At 39.8% G+C, this 27,612-nt stretch overlaps 2 protein-coding genes across 4 annotated transcripts in view; one reads left to right on the top strand and one right to left on the bottom strand.

Moving 5' to 3' along the window:
* LOC108789306 (rhodopsin, GQ-coupled-like) overlaps positions 1 to 4,849 on the bottom strand; it is a 22,594-nt gene extending 17,745 nt beyond the window's left edge. For both annotated transcript variants that reach the window (XM_018559278.1, XM_018559279.1), the window contains exon 1: positions 4,828 to 4,849. The gene's annotated coding sequence lies outside the window, so the exon portion shown is untranslated. The remainder of the gene's footprint in view (positions 1 to 4,827) is intronic.
* LOC108789305 (protein transport protein Sec23A) overlaps positions 1 to 22,859 on the top strand; it is a 78,498-nt gene extending 55,639 nt beyond the window's left edge. For both annotated transcript variants that reach the window (XM_018559277.1, XM_018559276.1), the window contains 8 exons: positions 6,064 to 6,170; positions 11,607 to 11,760; positions 12,626 to 12,703; positions 14,320 to 14,481; positions 18,841 to 18,927; positions 19,029 to 19,184; positions 22,152 to 22,217; positions 22,591 to 22,859. In XM_018559277.1, coding sequence (XP_018414779.1) covers positions 6,064 to 6,170; positions 11,607 to 11,760; positions 12,626 to 12,703; positions 14,320 to 14,481; positions 18,841 to 18,927; positions 19,029 to 19,184; positions 22,152 to 22,217; positions 22,591 to 22,680 — 900 coding nt within the window. In that variant the 3' untranslated portion in view covers positions 22,681 to 22,859. The remainder of the gene's footprint in view (positions 1 to 6,063; positions 6,171 to 11,606; positions 11,761 to 12,625; positions 12,704 to 14,319; positions 14,482 to 18,840; positions 18,928 to 19,028; positions 19,185 to 22,151; positions 22,218 to 22,590) is intronic.
* Positions 22,860 to 27,612: the final 4,753 nt, after the last annotated feature.

Here is a 27,612-nt window from a genome sequence, read left to right as displayed (position 1 = left end):
TGAATAAGTGTATATTGAGCTCTTTTGTAACCAAGGTCCAACATTCTGGTGAGTCAGTTTTAGGTGAAGGTTATATGTTACTTCTACCCACACTGCAGTGAAAACTCTTAATTTAAAGTGCTGCATCCTCTTGAAATCTGAGTTACATGGACTATATGTGATCTTCTTGCCGTGCTGCTGAATTTATATCTGGGGTTTTATACTAGCATAGCCCTTTTGAACACGTCATTCAAAGGGTGCATACCTTAACCCATCGAGGCACATTGCACAATGTTGTCCATCTAAGATATTTTGAGCTGGAAAGTGAGAGTTTTAGATAGTTCACAGGAGGAGGGGAGGATAGGCAGGACCCCAGCAGTATAATGATTTTTGTTCATAGTCAGTGGCCATACAGGTTACACAAGAAGCACCAATAGGAAAAGCAACATTGCCCTGGCTGCAAGGTTATGCAAAAAAGAGTGGCTGAGCAGAATTACTAACATTTTATCATATATTGCATAAGCACATTTTTATTTTAACTTTGTTTTTCTTCTGTTCTGCTTTAAAAAAAAAAAAAAGTTGGCGCAATCATATGGCAACAGATGAGTGCAAAGGGCTGTAACCCAAACTAACCAGATTTGATGTAACAGATTTCAGATTACTAAGAGGGGCGTGCGACTGCTGTTTACACTATATAATACATAACCCTGAAATAACAGAAATATCTATAAATTTCCGCTAGAACAAGGTGCAATCAGATCACCTCTTAGAGCCTGAGGGTATTCTTGCCCAGATATCACAGGGTTATCTTGCGTGCACTACATAAAGTGTCTTAAAAATGTGCTTCTTGGTTATTAGATTTGCCATTTGAACGTATTGTTTTAATATCTTACTTGCCTCAGGTTCTACAATGGGCAAGTGGATATTGCTCATTTCTGTGATGGTTCCAGAAAGACTTATGTTTTCATCTATACTGAATTATCATAAGCGTTCTCAGTTGCCGTAGAAGGAATAGTTTTCATTTGTCTTTGAGTTTACATTCATACACGCTTTTTCTCAGTACAAGTTTTCTATTGATTAATGACTTTTAGTATACCATGCACATGTACAATGTTTACACTATTTGGCTATGATTTATTATTTAGTATAGGCATAGTTTAATATGATATAATCATGTATGGGTCATTTGTTACAATCCGCTTATTTGTTTACCTAGTGACAACTGCCACTTGGTACATTCATCGAAACATAGAAGAGTGACAGTAGGAAAAGAACAATCGTTCCATAAAGTCTGCCCTCTTTGTTTTTCATTTGTTTTGTTTTGTTTTTTTTTGTCTGATTACAGGTCTGTTTGTTCCAAGCATCTTTAAATTCACTAAGAATGTGATTTAAAAATCGTACACATAGCGAACAGCTACGCAAACAAGTTTGCACCACATTATGGCAACTAGGTAGAACTGAAGAGCATAGACATTGTATGTGCCCCTCAGCTTCTTCTAGTGGCCATAATGTCCTGTGAAAAACACCAAGGCTTATAAACCAGAGTGAACAGCTATTCCAATGGTGTATAAACCACACCCTAACGGTTGTTTGACCCACTACCTCTACTAAAAGTCTTTCCCAAACATCAACTACTATTTCTGTAAAATGTAATACTTAGGTTTGTTTTGAACTTTCCTCCTGCAAGTTTCAGGTATATTGCTGGATCTAATGCAACTAGCACTATGAGATCTGCTGTTGCATGTGGGGGGGAGGGGTCTAGATCAGGTCTCGACTGACCAGATACAAAAGAGGCCAACAGAAAATAATATTTAAAATATAAATTGTATATAAATATTTTGCATCAAAAAAACCTCCACAGATTTTTTTTTCTGACGTCAGAACAATGAATGACATTTGCGTTTTCGGTGTGAGCGTCATTTACACATGTAAACAAACACAATGCCATTGTTGGAATTTTAGCAATTTTAAACCTGTCAGTTTGTATTTTCGCCAACCCAACTTAATCTTATGTAAATATTACCCCAACCAAATGTGTAAACCAAATGTTTCTTTTATTATTTATTGTGGGACACAGGTGTTCTTATAATTCTAAACTGTTATACTGCCACCTACAGGAGAAATTGATACTGGCCACAAAAAGCCATTGCCCAGCAGAAGATAACCCTGCCCACAACCATCATGCCTCAGTTTTTGTTTGTGTTCACAGGGGAATGGATGTGTTTTCTTCGGTTCACCAAAAGGAAATATCCCTCCATTGTCTGGATGTGATTCAGGCTGGGAGAGTCTGTCTCTCAGGCACTGCTTCTTGAGGAGGACTGATACCTTTTTTTTAAATACTTGATGGACCCTGTAAGGGTGCACTGGCTTCTCCGTTAACTATCTCTAGGTGACCCAGACAGACCATCATCCAAACTTATGGTCTTAAGAATCAGGTTTCACCCGGTCCAATCAAGGTGCACTCTACTAGATCTGTAAGTGCTTCTTGCGCTTTTTGGCATCGCGCAATATTTTTTGCAACACTACCACCCGGTCTTCTATTTTTATTGCTTAGGTATTACCAGGTGGATATTCAGGCCTCATCTGATGCTATGTTGCCCACCCCTTTGGTGGACTGCTTTTGGACATCCCGACAGTCGAAGAATTCTAAGAATTCCTGTGTTGATAAAATTAATGGACGATAAAGAAAATCAGACTTTTGTGACTCCCCGTAAAATCCTCTCCTCAGTATTTATTTCATGCTCTCTGTTTTATTTTGACAAAAAACTGAGGCATGATGGTTGTGGCTGGGTTATCCTGTGTTGGCCAACAGCTTTTTTGTTGCCAGTTTCCATTTCTCCTGTAGGCAGCAGTATAACCTGACAGTCTAAGAATTCCTGTGCTCCACGATTTTATGGTAAGTACAAATATCCTATTTTATTTCCTGTGTGCACCACAATATAGCTTTGAGAGGGAATATGAAATAAAGTGCAAACCTACACTAGCTTTACCATTTTGTTATGTTACATAAAAATCCCACTTATAGGATATCCTTTTAATCAGCAGACTTTGACGATTATATTTCGGGCTACATATCTGGGGTTGAGCTAATTATGCAAATGTTGCATTGGAAAGAATTATAGGACAATGCATTTTTAAAAATGTATTTTCAATGTTTCTAATGAAAATATCAATGTGTGTTCAAATCTATTATCAAATGAAAGCCCCATATATCCCAAGAAAAATGATGCATGATATGTTAAAGTAGATTACAAAACCTATAAGATATCAAGTGTGGAACAGAGATATCACCAAAACACAAAAAACATCCTGGAACTCAAGGAAGTTCTAAAGAGAAAAGGTCCAGGAACTCAAGTGGTTAACAGAATAAGCCATTTCCTCCTCGTTCTGTGCTGTAGCAGCACCGAAAATGTTTGGCCTCCTTTTTGTCTGCTTTTATACACTTCTGTATTAACTTTCCATTTTCTTGTATCTCCTATATACTGTTTTGTTTTTTCTCTTTTACTATCTTACTCACTCACCTTTTGTAATGAACCATTTTTTGTATTCTTCTGTTTACTAAATTGAATGGAAATATAATTTGACTACAAGATGGTAGACTTTAGTAGTGCCCACTGATTACAAATTAATTTTGCTTTACTCCAACCTCTTCATTAATTTTTTAGAAATGTCAGCAAACTATGATCTTTTGAGAACCTAAAATGTTTGTTTTTTGTATATAATTTTTCAGTTGTTCTAATAATAAACCAAAACGTTTGGTGGTCACTAGAACACAAATGTTCTTCCACATTGACATCGGAGAATTGATCCCCATTTGTCAGTACAGGTCTAGAATATGGTCTCCTGCTTGTAAGCCCAATTTAAAAACTTAATTTAATGTCCGGCACACTTTTGTGACTCACCGTAAAATCCTCTCCTCACTATTTAAAGTCACCCTTAATAAAACTTCTCCCTTCATTGTCATTTGATTTCTCTCATCAATCAATCAATAGGTTATCGTAATCCTTAGACTCTCTGGTGGTGTGGGAGGGGGGCTTTATTCTTCTACATATTCTATGGGAAGATCCCTCTCTGGTTTGTAGACAGACCCAGAGGCTTTCAAGTAGTCTATTTGCCTTTGATTAATGTTTTATGCCATTCTTGACATGAATGGCCCTTTGCTAATATGTCTTTCCTATATAGTGTGTACCCTGGTATAGTCATTTCACAGTCACACATGGTAAACATTGATGCATTGTTATATCTGTGCTTGTACTGTGGAAATGTATCAAAACTTAAAAGCCAAATTAATCAATTTTTAAAATACTTGTTGCATCCTGATATCATCTTGTTGGTAGTGCAGACAGTGTTTAGTGGTACACTGACCCTGAAATTCCTCATACTGATCCTTCCCTTTACCTGTTGAGGTTTTTTGATAGAGATTTTGCAAATTCAACTCTAAACTGAGAGTTTATAGAGTTTAGAGTTTCTATTTGGAACCCAGTCCAATGATCTCTGGATAACCTATGTTATTATAAGGGGCTTTCTTCCACAAGAGTGATCGTACTGTAGCTAGAAAACATATTTCTTTCTATTTTCTCGATCTGTCAGAGTAGTCATAAACATGGCTTTTAAAGTGTCCTAAACTGACATAACAAAACAGATCTTTTAGCCGTGAGGAAACATAATAGACACGCAAGTTATTCATAAAATTCCTGAGTAGACCACAAACTCATAAGATTGTGCTATGTATTTACGACAAACCACTTTTTAACTACAAAGTGTCAAACTAAATGTCAGGAAATGACACTAATAAGGACAAAACCCGAGATGAAACAAACGGCATGCTTAATGAAAAAACTGACTTACCAGCCAGCAAGTGTCTTCCATGGATGAGTCTGAGGTTAAATGTAGAATTCTTGAAGGGGGCAGCTGATGGAATTCTGTAGGTGTTGGATACCGGCACTGCCTACACTTGGGTGGACAGTTGTATAGCAGACATCTATGGATCAGTAATCATTTGACATGCAGCATCCTGTTGTATCCAGCGTTTGCTAGAGGCATACAAGTGTCTAAGCCCTAGAGACTGAGACTCAAACTATTCCATCTGCCAGTTCATTTTTTATTGCTGGTCATCGTCTTCTCAATTTCCTCTCCGCTGTATTTTCAGGAGCAATGTGTAGTGTAGCAACACAACCTGTGACTCTAATTTCACATGATGTTTTATTACACTGATTATATTTGATGTCTGTCAATTTAACGGTGGCTCAGTTAATTAGTGGAGATGGCGGTGTGCTATTCCTAAGAGTCGTTTTCATGTCACAAGTGTAACAATTATAAGAGAGATCGTATCGTGAGTGTTGGGGAGCAAAATTTCTAAAACATCTGAATTGTGGTTGCAGCTAAAAGCCTTTGATTGTAAGAGGTTACTTGAAAAGCCGTTGATTGCTATTACGTCTCAGTTTGATTCTCAAGTCTTCATAATTGTTCCTAAAAGTAAACCGTTGCAGTGTCCATTTCTTTAATGAGACACGTTTGTTAAATCTGGCCACTCTCTGTTTCTTCTCCTAAAGAACATTTGAGTTGTAACTAAGGAGCTCATTGCAGTATGTGTACCCAGTGTAATTCTTACGGATGTTCTCCTGGACTGCATACCTATTATTGTCTTTAGTACATTAACCAGTCCTAAGCCTTTAACAATTGTCACTTAAATGTTAACTACAAACTTCTTTTTTTCATTTCAGAATTTACTATATTTTGTTTTATGTTTAATATCACGTTACCACTCACCATGAAAATGTGTACATATGACCCTACATAAGATGTATTCTATGTCAAAGCTAAAAGATTCAATATGGAAAAATCTCTAGTAGTGAAAGTGTTAAGTGTGAGATGGTCACATTGCCAATATAGAGGCACATAATGAAGCTGCTGCTGCAGTGTGTATACACTCAATGTATAATCTTGAAAGCTGTGCCGACAAGTACATACCTTCCTCATTAATTTATTCATGTTGAGGTCCCTGGTGTTATGAAAATGTCAGATGAATCAAAATGTGGCAATTTGACAGATGTTTTAATTAATGTTTTCATCTTGTTTGTTTAGCACAATGCTCCCATTCCACAGGGAGGGCGAGGTGCAATCCAGTTTGTGACACAGTATCAGCACTCAAGTGGACAGCGGCGAATCCGAGTAACCACAGTAGCAAGAAAGTAAGTAGTCTGCTGCCTCAAAGATATATGTGAAACAGCTCATATACTACCTGATTTTCTTATGTGACCTGACCAGTCCTTTCGAAGTATTTCTAGCTTTCATCAAGTGGTATAGTCATTGAAATATCATTTATGGGTATGCAGAAGTGGGCCGATCCACACATTGGCTTCTTTGCCTTCTTTTAGCAGTGGGATCTCCTCACCTTAGTTGTTCTGTTTCTCTAGCTTTTCTCTTTGTTCTGTGTTAGGAAAAGTCTCACTTCACCTCCTGCAGTCTTTGTAAAATAATTTAAAAAACCCAATAGGGATGTGCCAGAATTCCAGGAAGTAAAGGGAGATCTAGTAATTTGCCATTAGTAAAAATGACCACTGCGAGAAGAATGGGGAGGAAAAGTAAAATAAGGTATAGAAAGAATACAAAGCCTGCAATTATTTATAAATATCTCTTTGTAGATTGCAATCACTAAACATTTCTAAAGGTGTCTTTGCGGTTATATTAAAGATATGGGTAGAGTTCCTCTTTAGGTTTGCAGGTTTCCCATGACATCTGGGGTAATCTGGAGAGTTCGTTCTGTGCCATTGGAACAGCTTTTGCAGAGTGTGGTACACTGTGTGTAATTTAAACAATTGCGTTATTCTCTGTGTTGGGGAAAGAGAGACCCTGGGGACAGCTTTAGGTGCCATATTCCAGTTTCCCCCAGTGATAACGTCTAAGTCCTCTCCCCAACCTTTTTTGCAGGGTAAAATTGTTCTAGCTATCAGGCCTCCAGACAGAGTGTAATATAACACAGAGAGAGGAGGCCCTTTCTTGTACTGGCTAACGACCACCATGGGTTTTAAATGAGCTATGATGGGGGTAAATGTTTTAACTTGATTTTGTTGTAGCATTCCATAATTGGAGATATTTATGAAATTATTGTTTGGTGAGTTGGAATTTGTCTTTTATCATTTGACCCAACACTTGTTTAAATATCCCCATAACCAATCACAAACTGCCACATCAATAAATCATGAGCTAATCAAACAGCAAGTAAGAGGACCTGATGAGGAACTTCAACTTTTTTCAGTGAAGAAACACTAATACAGCCTGCATCTAATCAAAAACGTTCAGGAAATTCCAGCCTCCCAAAAGAAAAGGAAGGGCTGGAACTGATGGGGAACCTATTACAAAATGTAAATGTTTCCCAATCCCTTTGAATAACATTATAACCCCACCTACTAAACTCGGCAACCCTGATGATGAACATCATCACTGAGAATCACATGACTCAAAAGCCAAACCGCACAGGGGGCAACCAGATTTAAACCAAGGGCCTCTCTATCTACAGTCCAGTGCTTTAACACTGAGCTGTAGCCCTGGCTCTAAGCAGCGGACCCGAAGGAGAACTATGTTCAAACACATCTGGTACCTCTCACAATGTCCAATATTAAAGCAATACTTAGCCTGCAAATATTACAAATGACAAATATATTTGCTGTGTTGGTTATTTCAAATGAAGTCAATAGTTATTAAACCACTGGTATAAAAATGAATACTTGCTGTATTTTTTGGTTCAGACTTAAATTCAAAAACACCTAAGATCACAATAACATTAAAAATCAGTTGGAGAGATACAACAATACAGAAATATAACACATAAAGCAGTGGTTCTCAACCTGTGTATCCTCAGGACCCACATTTCTCCTCGGTCATTAAGTCGCGACCCAAATCGCACTGCAATGGAACACACGGCATTAAGCTACGGTTTGGGCGTACACCAGAATTCATAGTAGGTGCGATTGCGTGGTACAGTGCGTTCATCGCACGGTACTATGTGATTAACGCACTGTACTAGTGTGAACGGGCCCTCAGAAACACTGACATTTATGTGCATTGCTTGTACAGCTCCCTTGCGCTCCCTGTAGAGGTGCCAGGAGCCAGAATGTGACGTTACTCTTGTCCAGGCACCTCTACAGGGCAGACAAGGGAGCTGTAAGCAATGCACATATGGATAGAGCTCCCTCGCGGCCATAGCCCCATCTCATCTCAAGCTGACACTCCATGCTGGGCAGCATATTTTGAATGGCTGCTTGGCGTGAGAACTGACAGTGCTGCGCTAGGGAGAGGCAGAGGAGCCTCTAACCTAGAAAAGCGGAAGGCATGTGGTGACCCACTGAACCATGGGGTCACGACCCACCAGTTGAGAACCAAGGACGTAAAGCATCACATTCACAAAAGGGACAACAAATCGTATTATTAATTCAAACCTAGCAAGGATGGAGTTTGTAATCTTCTCATTCAAATTGCTTCTTTCTTCAGTAGGATCTTTTCCCTGCCACCCCGACTCGGCTAATTCATCCAAGACCTGATCATTTCAGCTGAGATACAGAATGCCCCTGTTTAATAAAATGGTCAGCAACCGCTTGGTTCTCCAAACTATTCCTTATTTCTGACTGCGTGATAATATTATATTCAATATTATGTTTCAAACATTGTGAAGGGTGTAAAGCAAGCTCTAGGGGCACTTAATGCAATATATTGCAAAACCAGAATTACAAGTATGATGATCATGTACAGGTGAAACTCGAATAATTAGAATATCGTGCAAAGTTCATTTATTTCACTAATGCAACTTAAAAGGTGAAACTAATACATGAGATAGACTCATTACTGGCTTACAAGATAATTCAAGCCGTGATTTGTCATAATTGTGATGATTATGGCTTACAGCTCATGAAAACCCCAAGAACCCCAAATCCACAACCTCAAAAAAGTAAATTATTACATGCAATCAGTAAAACAAGGATTGTACATAGAACAATATCGGACCTCTGAAAAGTACAAGCATGCATATGTACTCAGTACTTGGTTTGGGCCCCTTTTGCAGCACTTACTGCAATTACTTTTGCACGATATTCTAATTATTCGAGTTTCACCTGTATATAAAATGTTCACATTCTATGCTGCTGATTTTTGCTGAGAAAATAACAGCTATTTTTATTCAACGTTCTTTTGAAGTCCATGGTGTGGGACACGTTTTGCTGCAGAAAGTTTATTTCTTCCATCAAGCTTTTCTTTTTCTTGTTGTGGAAAGCTTGATTTGATAGGATGTTGACCTTTGTGTCTTCTCACAATGACCTGGTCTGAGGTGTCTGACCATGTTGTACAGCATGTCACAGCAAGTCCAGACTCAATACATTCCCTGGAGCCATCAACCATTCTTATAACTAGGAAACAAGATGTAAAAACTGGTAATTGAGAACTATATACAGTCATAGGGACAGAGTTATTTTTCAATATAAAGTAACAACATAGCAAGGCCAAACTTTAGCCATACACCCTCCACAATTATCTATTCTAATCACGTAAAGATCATTCACATTTTATGACCAGCTTAACTACTGTCCCCACCTCTTTACTGGTCAGAAGATTCTTTAATGTGTTCACGGTGCCAGCAATGGTGTTGTATTTTTCCACAGCCTGTCCTATTCTCCTACACTCAAGGAATGTGCACAAATGTACTGTATTTGCTGGCGTATAAGACTACTTTTTATACTTAAAAACATCCCCGGTATTCAATGTATACCTTTAGTTCGTTTGGGCCAAGGTGGCCCAAAATGAACATCCCTAATCTGTCAGCCCAATGGATGTGCGGTAATACTGTATGTACGGTAGCTTCGGCTACATAAAGTATACCGAGCTGAGCCAATCACGGTGAGCGATGTACACAACCTCTGCCAATCCAAACAGGCTTTGTAATCATTAATAGAATACATCGCTCGCCGTGATTGGCTCAGCGTTATATACTGTATGTAGCCGAACCTACCGTACATACAGTATTACCGCACATCCATCCATGATGTTTTTAAATGGTGTTGCCTCGGAAGTGGGGTAGTCTTATATGACGAGAATAGCCCAAAACCTATAGCCCAAAACCTATGTTTTAAGTGGAAAATTAGGGGGTCGTCTTATACACCCACTCGTCTTATACGCCTGCAAATACGGTATAATTTTCTTACTTGGTTTATTTACATATTTGTCTGCTTTTTAAATGGAGTTTATCATTTCCTATAACCACTGACCAAAACTGACCATTTATTGATTAAGATCTAGAGAGTAATTTATATTTGACTCCAAATATTCCAATTCAGCTTTGCTCTGCCATTGTCATTGAAATGCATAACTAACATGAACTCACTTCAGGAAGTGGAGATTATCAGTCTGTTAAATATAATACAGGGAGATCTGGGATCTATAGGCCATTGGTGAGGATAACCAAATTGAATTAGTCCAAGAGAGATAACAGGATAAGAAAGGAAATGTTTTTTGTACAAAATTGTTTTTGGAAGGAAAGCATAAGTGGTTGGTGTCATATGCACATAAGCACTCAGCATTGTAACTGAATACCACTGTCAGGCATCTGCACTGTTATTATGGTAACATCACTTTATAGTGCTTTTGAGATCATAGTAGAAAACTAAAATTAAATAACCCAAATTATAATTTTTTTTATTTTATGTTGTTACATGAGTGTCTAGTTGTACTCTTTACAGAAAGAAATGCTCACTGGCCAGTAGCTCTGTTCACCAAACCAAAAAAAAAAAACCTTAGTGAGTCTATACTGTGAGATGTCATCTGTTTTGGCTATGACTAAGGCCCTTTGGATTGGCTGAAACACATCAGCAAGTACCTGTATGCTGTTTTATGCTGTATGAATAAAATCTTAATATGAAGAGGATCCCTGGGAGTGCCAGTTTGTTCGCTTTTTGCATTTGCCTTGGGTCAAGCACAGACCTTACTGAGGATGGCAGTTCCTTAAGAAGATTTGGTAGAGGTGGTTGAGTGACTTGTTCTCCTGCTTGTATCATCTGTTTTGCTGAATTTCTGGAACACTGTAATGACCAGACATCATAGCTGTGGACCAAAAAGGTTCTATGGCTTACTAATGCGGTGTGGATGCAGAGAAGAAAACACAGGGACAGCAGCGATGGCATTTGTTACCTGGCCCATCAAGATAGTGGAAGTTCTTGAGTCATAGATGGTGTCTGACTATCATTGCATTCTCACTGTATCTCTGTAATGGATGACACTGCAGCACACCAATGCACAAACTGTGCCTTGCTACACGCTGTGGTAATGCAACTCTGTAAACTTGGCCTACAATCTGGCACATATGTCCATTCCTACCTTGGTGGCGTGTATGGCCATGGAGCATGGCCATTGTTTTCCATGAAGAGAAATGTAGTGCCAACCCTGGGCATGTCGCACAGTGTAAAAGCATCAACCACCAGTATTTGTATTATATTTTGATATCCTGAAATGCTGAATTTGTACTGTGCTCTTTAAAAGGTGCTATTTACTTAAAGGAGTGATTTTTGTGGTGTGCATGTTTGTTCTCCCAGAGTATTATATACAATATATTCTTAATACCTGTTATATGTGAATTGTTTTTGCAGTTGGGCTGATGCTCAGACTCAGATCCAGAACATTGCGGCATCTTTTGATCAAGAGGCAGCTGCTATCCTCATGGCCAGGCTGGCTGTGTACAGAGCAGAGACTGAAGAGGGTCCTGATGTCTTGAGATGGCTTGATCGACAGCTCATTCGATTGGTAAGATGCTGTCAGAAATGACTCGTACATTAAGTGGGCAGTTATATGAAAAACACCTTAGACCATTGCAAGCGACGATACTAGCAATTAACTTAGACAGCATTGCATTAAGCTTTAGTATTTTGTTCTTTTTTGATAATCGGACTTCATTTTTTAAAAGGGAAGTACAAAGAATATTGATGAAATGAAAAGTACCTTCTAATTTTCTGAAAGTGGGACACGTTATAGCACAAAGTATGTAGGCAAGGGGCACGCCCCCCTGACCACCTCCATTAAATGGGCCATGGCGAATTAATACACAATGATTGGTTAACTCAACAAGTGCTTTTTTCCATCACTACTTTTCCTTTATGCTGACTTTTCAAAATAATGATGCATTTGTTTAGAGGTTGGATGTTTAGTGCAGTAAAACATTATTAGGAGTTAGTTAATACATTCATTGGCGGGTACACATCAGACCAAAAAGAAGGAAAACAGGAATTTAATTCCAAAAGAATGACTGTCCCTACAAATAGTTGAGAGAACCAACCAACCAACCAACCAGATCCCAGTTTTTCTAAAAAAAAAAATGCATGACCCCATACCATCCAGCCAGATTTTATTTTATCTTACCCATATTAGAAGAGGTGAATTTCTTGTAATAAGTGATAAAGGTTTTTTAATTAGTATGCTATTTTAGAGACAACAGACGGTGGATAACTAGGCATTCTCTAAGCTAATGGGGGGTAATGAGAGTTTAGTATCACGTTTATTAGCTATTACTATTGTATACCAAGTTTCACTTTACATTCTACCTGGAGATTTTCTTTGTTTTATTCTTCAAGGTGTAAGGCAGTGTCCTGATCATACTTTCTTCTTTTTATAGTGTCAGAAATTTGGAGAATATCATAAGGATGATCCCAATTCTTTCCGGTTTTCAGAAACCTTTTCTCTGTACCCACAGGTAAATAAGTGTGTCAAGCTGTTCTTGAAAAGTGAGAAAATCCCATTGCATTATGTTCTATTGTTTTTGTTCTCTAGTTTCTCTTGTATCACTTACGCTGCTACCTATCTATTACAAGGAAGCACTTCATTATAAAAGTCATTCAGAACCTCTTAAAGTATGAAGCTGACTAGCAGGAGAACTCAAAAGAGACATGAAAGGCCACTTCTATGTCTACTTGCTGCACTTTGGGGCCAGTAAGGGAGAAAAAGCTTTAGGAAAAGTAATGCTAATGTAAAACCGCTTCTCTTCATCTACTACCAGAGTGCCTCCTAAACCAAAATTTTATCATCCACTATGTTTGGAACAGCTTCAGCTGCAGCTTTTCTTTTTTCATATTTAAAAACATTCATAGGAAGTAAATAGGAAGGTACTCGGCACACTTAACGTGAAAATATGGTATGCATGCATGTTTGTTGCTCCTTTTAATTGGTACAAAATCGCAATCTACATCCCAGTAAATAGATACAATGAGGAAACGAAGCATCATGGGACTTTTTAAGGTGTGCAGTTTAAAAGCCTTTATGATACTCAGTTTGGTAATTTTATCTTGATAACATGGTAATAGCAACAATATAAAAGTAATCCATAGAAACTAGTCAGAAAAGTGCTGTTATTACTTTGACTGCACTGACTAAATGAAAACTGTTTTCTAATTAATGGATGTTTCTTGCAGCTTGATGTTTTTTATTGTTCTTTGAGAAAAGTAGCTTGTAGAAAATGATGTGCATGCTATAAAGGAGTTGGGAAAGAAAAGCATTCTGTTTTTTATTCACAGTATGTAGCTTGTGGATATTTTGGAAGGGAGGTATTTAATCTCCGATTTTTGCACAAAATAAGGGTCATCCCCCATGCAAGTAGATTTCGGCCCACTTACTGCTAAACTCTTTTACCTTTGCATATGACTGATGTAAAGAGGCTAGGTTCAGCTTACAGTGATATAAAAGGTGGTCCTTGCACACCCTCCATTTTCCACAGCTCCGCTTGTTAATACTGTAATGATAACAGTCAAACAGCACACAGAGAGAGTAGAATAGGGTAGGCCTTGTAGAAACACCATACTGAGCAAAGTAATAAGGAGACCTTATAAAGTAGGGGACGGAGTCATCGTCATTTACTTACCCCCCACATGCTTAACATTGCCAAGACTGACCCCAAGTCCTGCAAAAGTGTTTCACTTTCAGAAAACTATATTCTATCTGTAGTCCTTCTGCCCCTTTTTATTTAGCTACTCGGGCACCAAGCATTGTATTATGGGGATGCATGAGGAGTGTCGCATGGAATTGCTAGATATTTCTCCAGGTAGTGGGGGAGCGTCGGAAGGTAAGTAAACACTTCAAAAATACAGTAAAACCTTCATTATTGAAGAACCAAGTGTACCATGTTCCTCCTTTGTCTTTTGTTTTACAGCATTTTTATTACTACAGCACAGGAGATCTTTAGAGCATATACATGTTTCACAAGTGATCTCAAAGTGGAAATTCTAATTTGATCAAATCAAAACAAATTTCTGTGTTTATAGAATAGTGCATTGCATTTATAAGCCGTTTCCTCATGCTTACGGAACTGTCTTGCAGTTTATGTTTCATCTGAGGAGGTCGCCATTCCTTCAAGTGTTCAACAACAGTCCTGATGAGAGTTCTTATTACAGACACCATTTCATGCGCCAAGACCTTACCCAGTCTCTTATAATGGTTCAACCCATCCTCTATTCTTATTCCTTCAGTGGCCCTCCAGAGGTAGGACGTTACTTGTGTACATTTGCTTCATTTTTCTTTTCTAAATTAAAAGGTGCTTACTGAAATGTCATGTACAGATAATCTGCAATTTCTTTATATTATTATCACATATTAAAGCTAAACTCTAGGTTTTAAGGATTACACACACATACACACACGCTCCTCTTGGAAAATGTTGTAAAGGAACATACAGAATCAGTGCTACAAGTCATAAAATATATTCACACAAAGTCCTCATAGAAAAATCATTGTCCAAGTTGAGCAGATTCTTGGATCCATGTTGTGTCCTTAAGGACTCATTCATATGGTCATGTACACCCGTACAGAGACCTGCTCCCGGAAGGGACATGTGTTGCATGTAAATGCGTGCAGCCGCCTATACCTCCCTTTTTGGAAGGATGTGGCAGCATTCAGTTACACGCCGACTCGAACCGGACCAGCACGGATGTGCAGAATTGGGTTGGCGTGTAACCGCGTGCAGCCGTGCCCTCCCATAGGAAGGTACAGGTGGCTGCATGCAATTACACACATCACATGTCCATCCCAGGAGCAGGTCTCTGCATGGGCATGCATGCCTCTGTGAATGAGCCCTAAAGGACTATAGGGTGTGTCCAGCAACCATCTTTAACCAGAGTGGTGTTGATCCAACTTTGCCCTGCCTTCCCCTTTCAGGGACAGATCACTGCAATAGTGATTTATTCCTTGCTGACAACAGCAAGCAAGAGATCACTTTTGATAAGGAAAAAATAAATAAAAGTTGTTTTAAAAAGAGCAAGTTTTTTTCTAATTTTTTACTTTTCCTGTCTGTTCTGAAAAAAAGTATTTTAAGGGTAGACTAGAAGAGCTATACTGACATATCTCTGATTCTGGGAGTTGAGTCAAAGGCTATATATAAGACTTAGTGGTTAAAGGAGAACTATTGGGTTAAGGCTTTTCCCCATAGTTCTCCTTAGGGTAACGGGAGGACACAAACTAGCGTCCTCCCGTCACCCTAGGCTCCGTATACCGCGAGCAGCAGCTCGCGGTATACTGAGACGCCGCAGCTGAAGCGGATCCCGACAATTATGTCTGGATCCGCCCAGCACTGGCGGATCGGAGGGGGGAATCCAGCCCCTCCCCTGGCACGGCAGAGAGCTGTGACAGGATCGAGAGGTGAGCGAACGCCGGTATGTGTTCGCTCACCTCCCGATCTACTGAGCCGTCCTGTGACAGTCTCATTGTCACAGGTCGGCTAGAACTATGAGGTGCGTGAAAAGCACTCATCTCATAGTTCTCCTTTTAAAGTAAGGTGGATAAAGGCAACAAAGTATTTGCAGGTCATGTTTTAGGGCTCGTTCACACGAATGGCAGTTTTAAAACCCCCCGGCTGCCTACTGCAATGGTAGCACTGCGGCCTTGCAGTGCTGTATACATTGCCTCAGCTGCAATGTTTTGTGTTTTGTAGCCAAAAATATACAGAATGTCGCATTTGACTGGTGGTGCCACTTGCCAAACGCGACAATTGGAATGAATGGGACCACACCGCAAATTGCTTTTCAGAGGGTGGTGGAGACTGCCACCTGTCTCAGCGAGGCTTCAGGGCAAAGCTGATATGCACATAGCAGTTTTCTCAGCTTCGGACTCCATCCAGTTCATAGCTTAAATTATCCAAATAATTCTGCCATAGAGAGTATAGAAAGGTTTTAGTTTAGGCAGGACCTCTTTAAATGCACATGTATAGTACATAGAATTAGACCCATGCATTCTTTACTTACTGTGATTTGGCTTTCACTGTTCTGTGTGATGCCGTTTATACAGCAATGATCATGGCAGTGTACAGGATATAAAACGTTTTTTAGATATTCTGCTATATCAGGAACCGGCATAAAATCCAGCTCCCATCTAATATAGCCTGTTGTAGAAAGACAGAGTGCTCAGATGCAATGCTGTTAAATATTTACTTTCTATCTGTGACCAATATTCTGCACGGGGCTAACCACTAATGTGCTGTTTAATGATGCAGGGCCTTGCATTCCCGTAATGTTAATTGCGAAAAATGATTAACCTCAGGCTCAGCAGGAGCCGAGAGTGGCATTTCTAGGTGCCAGAGCACTGTTTACATTCAGCATTGATAAATGATGAAGCATCATATCTCTGTGTGGCTGTACAGATATTTGCCTTCGCTCAGTGTCCAGCCTCATCTCTGGTCACGTCAGTTTAGTTCATCATCAGTCAAGTGTGCAGAGAGCATGTTTTATAATTCTATGTGCTGTGTCCTCATTTTCTGGTCCTAATGGGGGGGGCATTTGTAGTCTGATATCTCCTCAACAATGACAGATGGAAAGATATGCATTACTGTACTGAGGACATTTATAAATTGATAGCAAATTCCTAATAATATACTTTAGTTTGGCCACTGGGGGGACGGGGACTGAAAAAGAGGTACAGGTCCAATCCTGTATTTCCAGTCACAGGAGAAAGATGCACTGCACTTACCCAACCAAATCAGCAGTACAAATATGACCAGTGCCCGCCCGCAACATCACATCCCCCTTGCAACAGCAAACGGCCTTTGCCTGTAAAGTTTGCTGTAGAGATTTACAGTTGCTGGCGTTGCATAGGCTGTACTGAGCATGCCGTGGCCCCTTCCTCTGCCCACTTTGCACCATCAGCTGGCTCAGCACAGACAGGACAGCGGCAGTGGCTCTTCCCTGAATTGTTGGCTGCCCCCCCATCTCCTTCTGATTTAGTTACATAATGACTGCTTGAGCTGTAACAACTCATGCCTCAGTTCATTTCCCCTCCCCAAGACCTGCACCACTGCTATGCTAGGAACACCCTCCCCGATCATCTCTCCACCTGCTGCTCCTAAGCATTGGGGAGCACACAGAGAGCGGCCCCAATGTCTGTTTCTGCCAGGGAGCCACTACTTCACATACAACCCTGTCTCCCGGCTCCTCTTCACATTTGTCTCAGTCACAGCTCCTGACTCATAAATAGCAAACCCAACTCCCTGTTCCCTTGCATGCCCACCCCAGTGTCGCAGCTCTAAGACTCCTTGCTGTACAGGTCCCAGGTTATGAGAAGGGGACCCTGGAAGCAGTGGTGCTGGGGTGGGCGTGCAAAGAGCAGGGAGCCGAGTTTGCTAAACTTTTTTTCTCCATCTCATGCTCCTGTGCACTTTGCCTGGCTCCTCAGCACCTTCCCCACAGAAGATCTTGCAGCAACTTAACACTCCCATCAGAAGAAATTTCTAGCACATCTCACCCACTGCCACCACCTCCCATGATCAGATTGTGCCATAATGCCTCTCTCACAGTACAAGCATTCCTCCTCACCCACCTCCCAATGCACATCACCCCACCTGCGAACAGAACTTCCCTCCCTAGCCAGTACACCCCTTCTCACAGCAGACCTCCCCACATGTCTCCAGGTCCCACCCTGCTCAAAGCTCATCTCCTACTCGGCAAGCCTGCCTCCGGCTCACAGAGCACCCCTTTCCCCCAAGCACAGTACATCCCTCCCTAGTTGGCATACCCCACTGACAGCATGCCCCCCTTCTGCTCACAATGCACCCCATCTTCCCATACACAGCACAGCTTCAGCACACACTGCCTCATCCTCTGCTGACAGACATCCTTCATCAACTGCCTCGCCACCCAGCTTACAGCGCATCATGTATTTTAGAGCAGCTAGCATACATTTGTGAATCTATTTTGCCATCAGCCTCCACCTATCCTGACACACAAGGCTGATGTTTAGTTCAAATTATTTATATTATTTTACAGCACCAGAGACATAACTTACTGCCAGTGAAATGTATTCTACATCCTGTTGGCTGCTGGTTAGTCGAAAAATCCTCCATTCAGTGATGCCAGATCCTCATCACAGCTCTGAACTCCTGATGTAATATTTACACACAATACAAGATCACCTTAAATCATGGTAGGAATTTTGTGAATAAGTGAGAGGGGTGGAAGTTCACCACTGTGAGGAGGATACAGCATCACTGAAGGGAGGATGTGTACACTAACCATTAGCCAGCAGGACATAGGATGCACTTCATCGTAGGTAAGTTATGTCCTTGGTGTTGTAACCAAACTTCAGCTTTTAGCATACCATTTCCGACTGCTAGCTATAACTTATAAGGGGTGGCTGATTACAAATGGTAATTGTAAGCCCTCAGGGGCAGGGCTCTCCTTACCATCTTGTCTTGATTTGTATTGTGATTGTAATGTCTTCCTTAAATTGTAAAGCGCTATTTTATTATAATATAAAGCAAATACATTCTTATAGTTCAGTACGTTGTTCCAGAAACCTGTGTGTGAGGTTGATGTAAATACCATTAAGACATCTTTTGTCTATTTGATGTGATTACAGCCTGTTTTACTGGACAGCAGCAGTATACTTCCAGACAGGATCCTATTGATGGACACATTTTTTCAGATCCTTATTTATCATGGCGAGGTAAGTCTGGAGTTATGGTGCCTGTCCTTTCTTCATACATTGTTCATGTTTGTGAAGAGATCCAACAGTTTAACATTTGACCCTGTGTTGGCAATTTGCAGACTGTTGCACAGTGGAGGAAGGCAGGATACCAGGACATGGCAGAATATGAGAATTTCCGTCACTTATTACAAGCTCCACTGGACGATGGGCAGGAAATCCTTCATTCTCGTTTCCCAATGCCACGTTATGTAGACACTGAGCATGGAGGAAGCCAGGTAAGAGCTAAAACACGGTGAATGTGAAACTTTAATAGCGAGATCTACACTTTGCTTCCAGCACAGAAGATGTTCACATTTTTTCAGTGAGCTATCCACTTAAGAAAAAAAACTTAGTTTACTTTAATCTGAATTCTCTGTTACCCAGTGTGGCCAAATTTCACATAGCTGCTCACATGTGACATAGGTATGTTTGCTTCCATTTGCTTAACCGATCAGATTTAGTTATTGGTGACTAAAAACCATAATATATGAAAAAAGACTAGAGCACCAGTGAATTAAAGCAGCACATTTTGTAACCCTTGCAGTGGGGCTACCCCTGCACTGCAAGGATTAAGTGCTCGTTTCTGTCTAGGTTTAAAAAAAAAAAAAAGCTATACTCGCCTGAATCTCCAAGCCGGCTTGTTCTTAGGCCAGTTCTTCCACCTCGCTTCCCTCACCTCTTCAGCAGTCTAAGGATCCTCAATTCATCCTGTCCTACACAGTGTATAGGATGTGAGGACGCCGCAGTGGAGAAGGCAGCTGGAGGGAGCTCTGTCCAAGCTGGCCGGATCCAAGGTTTAGGTGAGTATAACTCTTTTTTTGTGTGTGAACCTAGATGCAAATGAGCACTTAACCCTTGCAGCGCATGGGTAGCCTCACCGCAAGGGTTAAGAATTTATTTTTTACCTGGAGTTCTTCAAATGTCAGCTAGTTTGGGTTTAGAACTTCTTTGAAGGTAAACTCCAGGAAATAGATCTGGAAAAGGAGTTACACTTACCTCCATGCCTTCCCTTCTCAGTTACCAGTGTCCTAAAATTATGCCTGGTGTTCAGCCGTACAGTTACAGTGTAATTCTTTCATATAAGCAATCCCAAATCTTATAAATTACTTCTAAACTATTAAAGCTTTCATGGGTTAAAATATCATCGACATTGGGTGCTGAGCCTCCACGTTACCGACAGAGAGAGCAACAGTCAGCCAAAGCTCATAAATATATATATAAAACTCTAGACATATGTTGCTACAACAATAAAGCATATCTGTGAAAGAATTAACATCATTGCAAAGATTGGTCGTTAATACCATAAGGAGCACAGCAGTGTTCCAACCAGTGTGTATATAACATATAGTACATAGAGTATGATTATACACTATATACTTTACCATATACCGTATATACTCGAGTATAAGCCGTCCCGAATATAAGCCGAGGTACCTAATTTGACCCAAAAAACTGGGAAAAAGTATTGACCCGAATATAAGCCGAGGGTGGGAAATGAGGCAGCTACTGGTAGATAGATACCAATAAAATTACATGAATATTTATTTAAAAGAAAAATAACCTAGCTCTGTAAGTGGAAAAGGGGGTGCAGGGCTACATATCATGTACTACGGATCATTTAACCCATTCATATTAGCAGAGGATAATTGTAAATCTATTGTTCAGTGCATTCTATATGTAGTATATAGTACATGTACATATAGAGTGCCTGCAACAATACATTTACAATGATCCTCTGCTAACATGAATGGGTTAAATGATCCATAGTACAGGGCTACATACAGATCATTTAATACATTCATGTTAGTATAATTGTAAATGTATTGTCTGCACTGTATTAGCAGTATATACTCTATATAGAGTATATACTGCTAATACAGTGCAGACAATACATTTACAATTATACTAACATGAATGTATTAAATGATCTGTATGTAGCCCTGTACTATGGATCATTTAACCCATTCATGTTAGCAGAGGATCATTGTAAATGTATTGTTGCAGGCACTCTATATGTACATGTACTATATACTACATATAGAATGCACTGAACAATAGATTTACAATTATCCTCTGCTAATATGAATGGGTTAAATGATCCGTAGTACATGATATGTAGCCCTGCACCCCCTTTTCCACTTACAGAGCTAGGTTATTTTTCTTTTAAATAAATATTCATGTAATTTTATTGGTATCTATCTACCAGTAGCTGCCTCATTTCCCACCCTCGGCTTATATTCGGGTCAATACTTTTTCCCAGTTTTTTGGGTCAAATTAGGTACCTCGGCTTATATTCGGGACGGCTTATACTCGAGTATATACGGTAGGCAGTTCTAGTTTATGAAGTAAAGCAGATATTCTGCTCACATTCTGGAATCCAAGAACAGAAACAAGGGGAATTCTAATGGATGAATCATGACCATTAGAGGTCCAAAATGGTAGTACACACAGCAGAGCTTTGCCACTGTCATGACATTAAAATATATTTGCATGTGTGCCAGTATCTAAAACTCTGAGTCTCCAATGCATGTAAATCGGAGGAATTGATAAGAATTCATTTTTGGTAAATTGTTGAGAAATGATTGGTTTATATTAGGAGATAGGGTGTCAGGCCAGCTCGAAGCATGAGATAGGTCCATATAAAGTGGCTGTTGAAAACAAAGCATGCAGTGTTATCTAATGATATAATAAGGTGTAGCATAGCCAAAATAGCAGACATGAGAAACATCAAGTGAACAGTAGGCACGAGCTCCAGAATGATCTGTGTACTTGTTCATTTAGTTTTAATACATAGAAGAAGAAAAAACTTTAACAAATTATTCCAGAGTAATAGCATTCTTTCTGTTTGTCAATGCAGAATGAGACCATATACGTAACATGCATCATACAATGCAGAATGAGACCATATACGTAACATGCATCATACAATGCAGAATGAGACCATATACGTTACATGCATCATACAATGCAGAATGAGACCATATACGTAACATGCATCATACAATGCAGAATGAGACCATATACGTTACATGCATCATATAAAAGCATTTTAATGAAAGTTTGGCGTCATCAGTAGAGATCTGGAACACATTTGGATGTCCTTGGTTCTCAGAAATGGAGATCTCTATGAATTTGAAGTCTGTAAAATGTGAATGTTAATATTCTCACCTTCTCTTCTACCTTCTTCACATATATTCCCCCAGGCTCGTTTTCTGCTATCAAAAGTGAATCCGTCACAAACCCACAACAACATGTATGGCTGGGGACAGGTCGGTATCCCGTCCCACTTTTATCAGTGTGTTACTTTGAGCGCTCCTTTCATGGTGCAGGAACGCTTTGCATTGTTGTTATTACAGAGGTTACACATCTCATATGTTCTCTGTGTCTCATGTGGGAGTGAACATCTGGTGTCTTAGAAGCTCCCTTTCTCTGAGGTTTTTTTGTACACTTGGGTGAAGTAAGAAAACTTGAACCTTTGGTTTGTACTACATTTGGGGTGTGTCACTTGTATTCACATCCACTATAACGCCTGCTCTGTTTTTATAATATGGAAGAAGAGTGTTGACTGCAGTGTGAGCATCCTACACGTGGGGCTCAGGGGCTTCATGGAAGAGTCTCTAATAAGCATCGCTCTTCCCACAGGAGTCTGGATCCCCCATTCTCACAGATGATGTCAGTCTACAAGTTTTCATGGATCACCTGAAGAAACTAGCTGTGTCCAGCGCTGCATAAGACTAAACCTTCCTGTATGGACACAACGCCCCAGAGAAGAGGTCGGCCTGTAGGCTTATCCCAAGTAGAGTGACTCCATCCTGACACTGCACGACACAAGATGCTGGAAAGCCAACTGCTCACCCCTCCTGTATTTATTACTGTGATGTATGCATATACCACCTATACTCCCCGGGCTAGAGCTTTATTATTAGGACTTTAGTTTAAAATGAACGCACATGAGCAAGAGGAACAAAACCACATTTATAGCACACAGAGATCAGTTGTTTATGACTATTAAACACTACACACTGTGACCTGTGTTTACCTTTGGAGTATGTATGGAGGATTCTTTAACATTTCAGGCATATTGTAATGCTACTGTGGTAATGGTGCCGTGCTGGACCCGAATATTGCTTCTTGAGACACAGGCTGCTCTCTATGGACTGATGGGCCACAAAAAGGTCCTCTGGATATCAGCAGTAGGTATAGTACACGGGTGAGTGTCGCAATAATGTTTCAAGTCCGGTAAGTTTTTATTCATCATTGCACACACTATCTACACACACACACAATATCTACACACACACACTATCTACACACACACACTATCTACACACACACACTATCTACACACACACACACACTATCTACACACACACACTATCTATACACACACACACTATCTATACACACACACACTATCTATACACACACACACTATCTACACACACACTATCTATATACACACACACACACACACACACACTATCTACACACACACACACACACACTATCTACACACACACAAATAACAACATATGATATTTGCTGCAATTAAAAACTTACTGGACTTACATTACTATGGGGCTCTCATTCACCTACTACACCTAAATCATAGATGAAAGTCACCGCACATCAATCATTATGGCTATAATCAGAGATTGTACATCTCACTGTTACTATTGGTTACAGCTATAATTTATGCAGTCGGGTACATAGAAAAGAGTCCTCGGAATTGCAGCTTATGTTGGAGAATGACCTGATGCTGTGGGATTATCACTGCAGATGGTTCCAGATCACCTCATGCCACACACTAATGGAAGCCTTTGCACATTGTCACAGCTTGAGGGAGGCCTCCATTGACCCCCATTGCTCGCAGTGCACACTCTGATATTGTGAAGGACAGTGAAAGGCTTCCTCTACCCAGAAACAGGTAGAGCAGCTCCCAGATCCCCCGAAATGATGGCTTTTGGGGTTACGACTCAGACTTCCACCTATAAATGCATATACACTATATCTGAATTATTTAAAAAGTTTATTAAGAATAAATAAAATATGTATTTATATTTCCCAGATGTGACCAATTATGCACTGTTATTATTGACATAAAAGCTATAGGACAGGGGTCCTTATTTTATTATAAAGGGTGTCCATGGGACAAATAGCTGTTCTTCCAGCAAGAGGTAGACATCAATGTCCCAACTTACTGGAATGCACAATGCCAGCTCTATATGTAAAAGAATAATTTCCAGTATTCTTTCCCAAAGTAGAGAATATTACAGATTCTTCCATACAAACCTAATGTAAACACAAATCAGTATTCATGATTATATTGCACTTGGCCATATCTTTATATGCATGTATTTGCTGTGTTTTATGTTTTTACATTGTTATCTCTCTCTGTACTGGGTATCTTCCTCATCATGCACCAGTAAGCAGATTCCAAGTCTTGCTTGCAGTCTTTTCATTCTATTGAACTGAGGCCTCTCTAGGAAAACTTGGGGAAAGGGAGCATGGCCCATAGCAACCCATCTGATGCCAGCTTTTACTTCTGCAGTGCAGATTACAACACCAGATTGGTTCCTATGGTTAGCAGACATGTTTTTCTTTTTCCAGTTTTTATGAATCAGCCTCATTGTTGGCAAATTACAATTTGGAGGTGTTTACTGCCCCAGTTCTTAGTTTTTATTTCATATGCTGTCAGATCTGTTTACATAATTCTGCCTAATTATTGCTGCCTATTTAGAATCAAATCTGTATTGTCCGCATAGGTTTTGATGGTACAGACATTCTCACATAGTATTCTTGTTTACCAGTGTGGTTCTCTGCAGCTTTCTGTCATCATGCTAAGTTTGGTGTGTAAAGATAAGGAGTGTCATGTACAGGAGGGTCTGACATGAGAACGAGGTCGTAGTGACCTGACAATGCCTGCAATTTGAAGAGAGCTGATTTAGTTTTTATAATCATCAATGTAAGTATGCCGTCATTAGAGGATAATATATCCAGTTTTACCTTTTCATTTACGTGTTTCAAAGCATTTGAATAAACTTGTATATGCAGAGTGCATCCTTTACATTTATATGGTGTCCTCTGTCTTTCTAATTTTTTCATGTTCAAAAAGTTCCTATTGTAAGGTTAAACAGGAAGTTTGCAAAGCTCCAACATGGAACAATTAACAGAAACGGAATGGAAAATAGAATCACAGGAGGGTCTGTAAGGAGCCAAACTTAGGATCCAAATAACTCAATGATACATTACAAACAGCATCAAAACCAGGTGAGGAACAATGTGAAAGTATTAGTAATAGGACAGCTATGGGCACAAAGTCCGCACCCAGTTATGCAAACTTAACGGTGGGCTATTGAGAGTCAAACCTGCTGAGTACAAATGCCATCTTTTTCTCCAACATAGTAATGTATAAAAGTTATATTGATGATCCAATGATCATATGGGATGGTAACTAACCAGACAAAGACCATCTAGAACTTCTTTGAAAATAGTTTACTCAAGCGGATATATTGATTCCCACAGCAACCATCTAAAAAAGCTGGAAAACAAATCTTCATTGTAGATAATTTTTATGAATAAGGGAAAAAAATGGCTCTAAACTAACCGAATATTTTTAACTACTAACTTAAAGAATCAACTTTACCCTGAGAAATCCATCAAAGATTCCAAAGGCAGAGCATTAAAAACTAAAAGAGACAAAGTACTACAGCCAAAAAGATCCAATACCTGCTACAATCAAATGAAAGGAATACTAGAACAACACTGGCATATTCTGTTAGAAGACCCCTATCTAATAGCATCATTACCGAACTGTACCTTTTTAGAAGAGCCGAGACAATTAAATATATTCCAGCACTCGGCACCCATTTCCACCTTTGTAAGTGATTTAACATTTATTGTGGTAATGTAGAGCAGCAGTGATGATGTATAGGTGTGTACACCTTCATGACTCACTTTGCTGGCTTTCTTCATTTTTTTTTTTTTAATGGACTTTTTAGTAGGCCTGTGTCCTCCAAATTTAACATTTTCTCCACAGGAAACTCAATCTGACACTGGGGTTGGATTGTAAAGCAGCTGACCCCCTCCCTGTGAGTCATTGTAACAAGATCACTGCACACCCGCTCTGCCTTTCCACCCTAGATGTGAAACTTGTAATATCAGTAATTGACAAAAAGAATTCCTACAAACCCATGTGAAACCTATACAATAAAATCATGAATTACTTGTGGTTCCGATTATGTCATCTACCAAGTTGAGTGTCCCTATGGACTACAAAATATTGGCCGTAGCACACAAAAATCATGCAACTGAATAAACATTTTGCTACAGATCACTGAAAATCAGACCCATGTCTTAGTCACACCTATCAAACATAGCAAGCCCTCCGATCAATATGATTGTACTCCTTTTATCCAGAGAATCCTGGATCTATTTATTTCATCTTTATTGGTTTTAAATTATACAAAAGGTATAACATTGACCAGGAAGCAAAAACCCCCAACCTGGGTTGGTACAAAAAAAGAGAATATATGAATCATAAATGGGTCATATAAGACAACAAAAACAGGCCTGGCTGTAGTAGGAAAGAATGCTCTGGCGCTCTTCTCTGGAACCATTACATTTAGAATCTCCAATGTTCCCAGTGTTTGACCAAATAAAGAATTTGGAACTGAAGAATCGCGTATTATCTACCTTCCTTGGGCGCCTCTGCGGTCATATTCTTGTACCTTTTTTGGGGTACCACTAGAGCTGCAGCTAACGATTATTTTCAAAATCGATTAGTTAGCCGATTATTACGTTCGGTTAATCGGATAAAAAAATAATATGAATGTTAAAAAATGGCTCCAGTGATGGGACTACTAGTTTGTATTGAGATTGTAGTCCATCTCAGGAGCAAGCTTGGAGCGGTGGAAGTAGAAAAGAAAACAAAAGTGTGGTGTGCAATATAGTGAAATGAAAAGTGTAAAGTTATACAGCAATGAATGCAGAATGGCACCGGCGATGGAGGACTACAAAACCCAGCAATAGTACATTATACAGCACAATACCACTGTATAATGTATTATTGCTGGGATTTGTTGTACTCTTCTACAGCTATTCCACAATGCAGAATATCACCAGCTATAGAGGACTACAAAACCCAGCAATAATACATTATACAGCGCAATGCAGAATACCGCCAGCTATACTGTATTATTGCTGGGATTTGATGTATTCCTCTATAGCTGGTGGTATTCTGCATTGCACTGTATGATGTGCTTTTGCTGGGATTTGTAGTCCTCTATACAGCGCAATGCAGAATACCGCCAGCTATACTGTATTATTGCTGGGATTTGATGTATTCCTCTATAGCTGGTGGTATTCTGCATTGCACTGTATGATGTGCTTTTGCTGGGATTTGTAGTCCTCTATTGCTGATGGTACATTGCTCTGTATAATATAGAGTACAGCAGAATGTACCATCAGCTATAGAGGAATACTACTCCCACTACCCCAGCAATACATTATAGAGCACCACGTGTGGGGGAAAGTGCAGGCTTACCTGAGCAGTCTTTCAGCAACTTGTTTCTGAGATCTGGGCTGTCTATCGGCGGCTGTCGTCCCCCCACCTGCTCCTTCTTACTTCTCCCTGTGCCGATCGTGGATGTGGTCGGGCGGGCG

This window comes from Nanorana parkeri, unplaced genomic scaffold (assembly GCF_000935625.1).
Source record: "Nanorana parkeri isolate BGI_ZX_2015 unplaced genomic scaffold, ASM93562v1 scaffold386, whole genome shotgun sequence".
In the NCBI taxonomy this organism is placed as follows: Eukaryota; Metazoa; Chordata; class Amphibia; order Anura; family Dicroglossidae; genus Nanorana; species Nanorana parkeri.
This window is presented reverse-complemented; position numbering and strand designations above follow the sequence as displayed.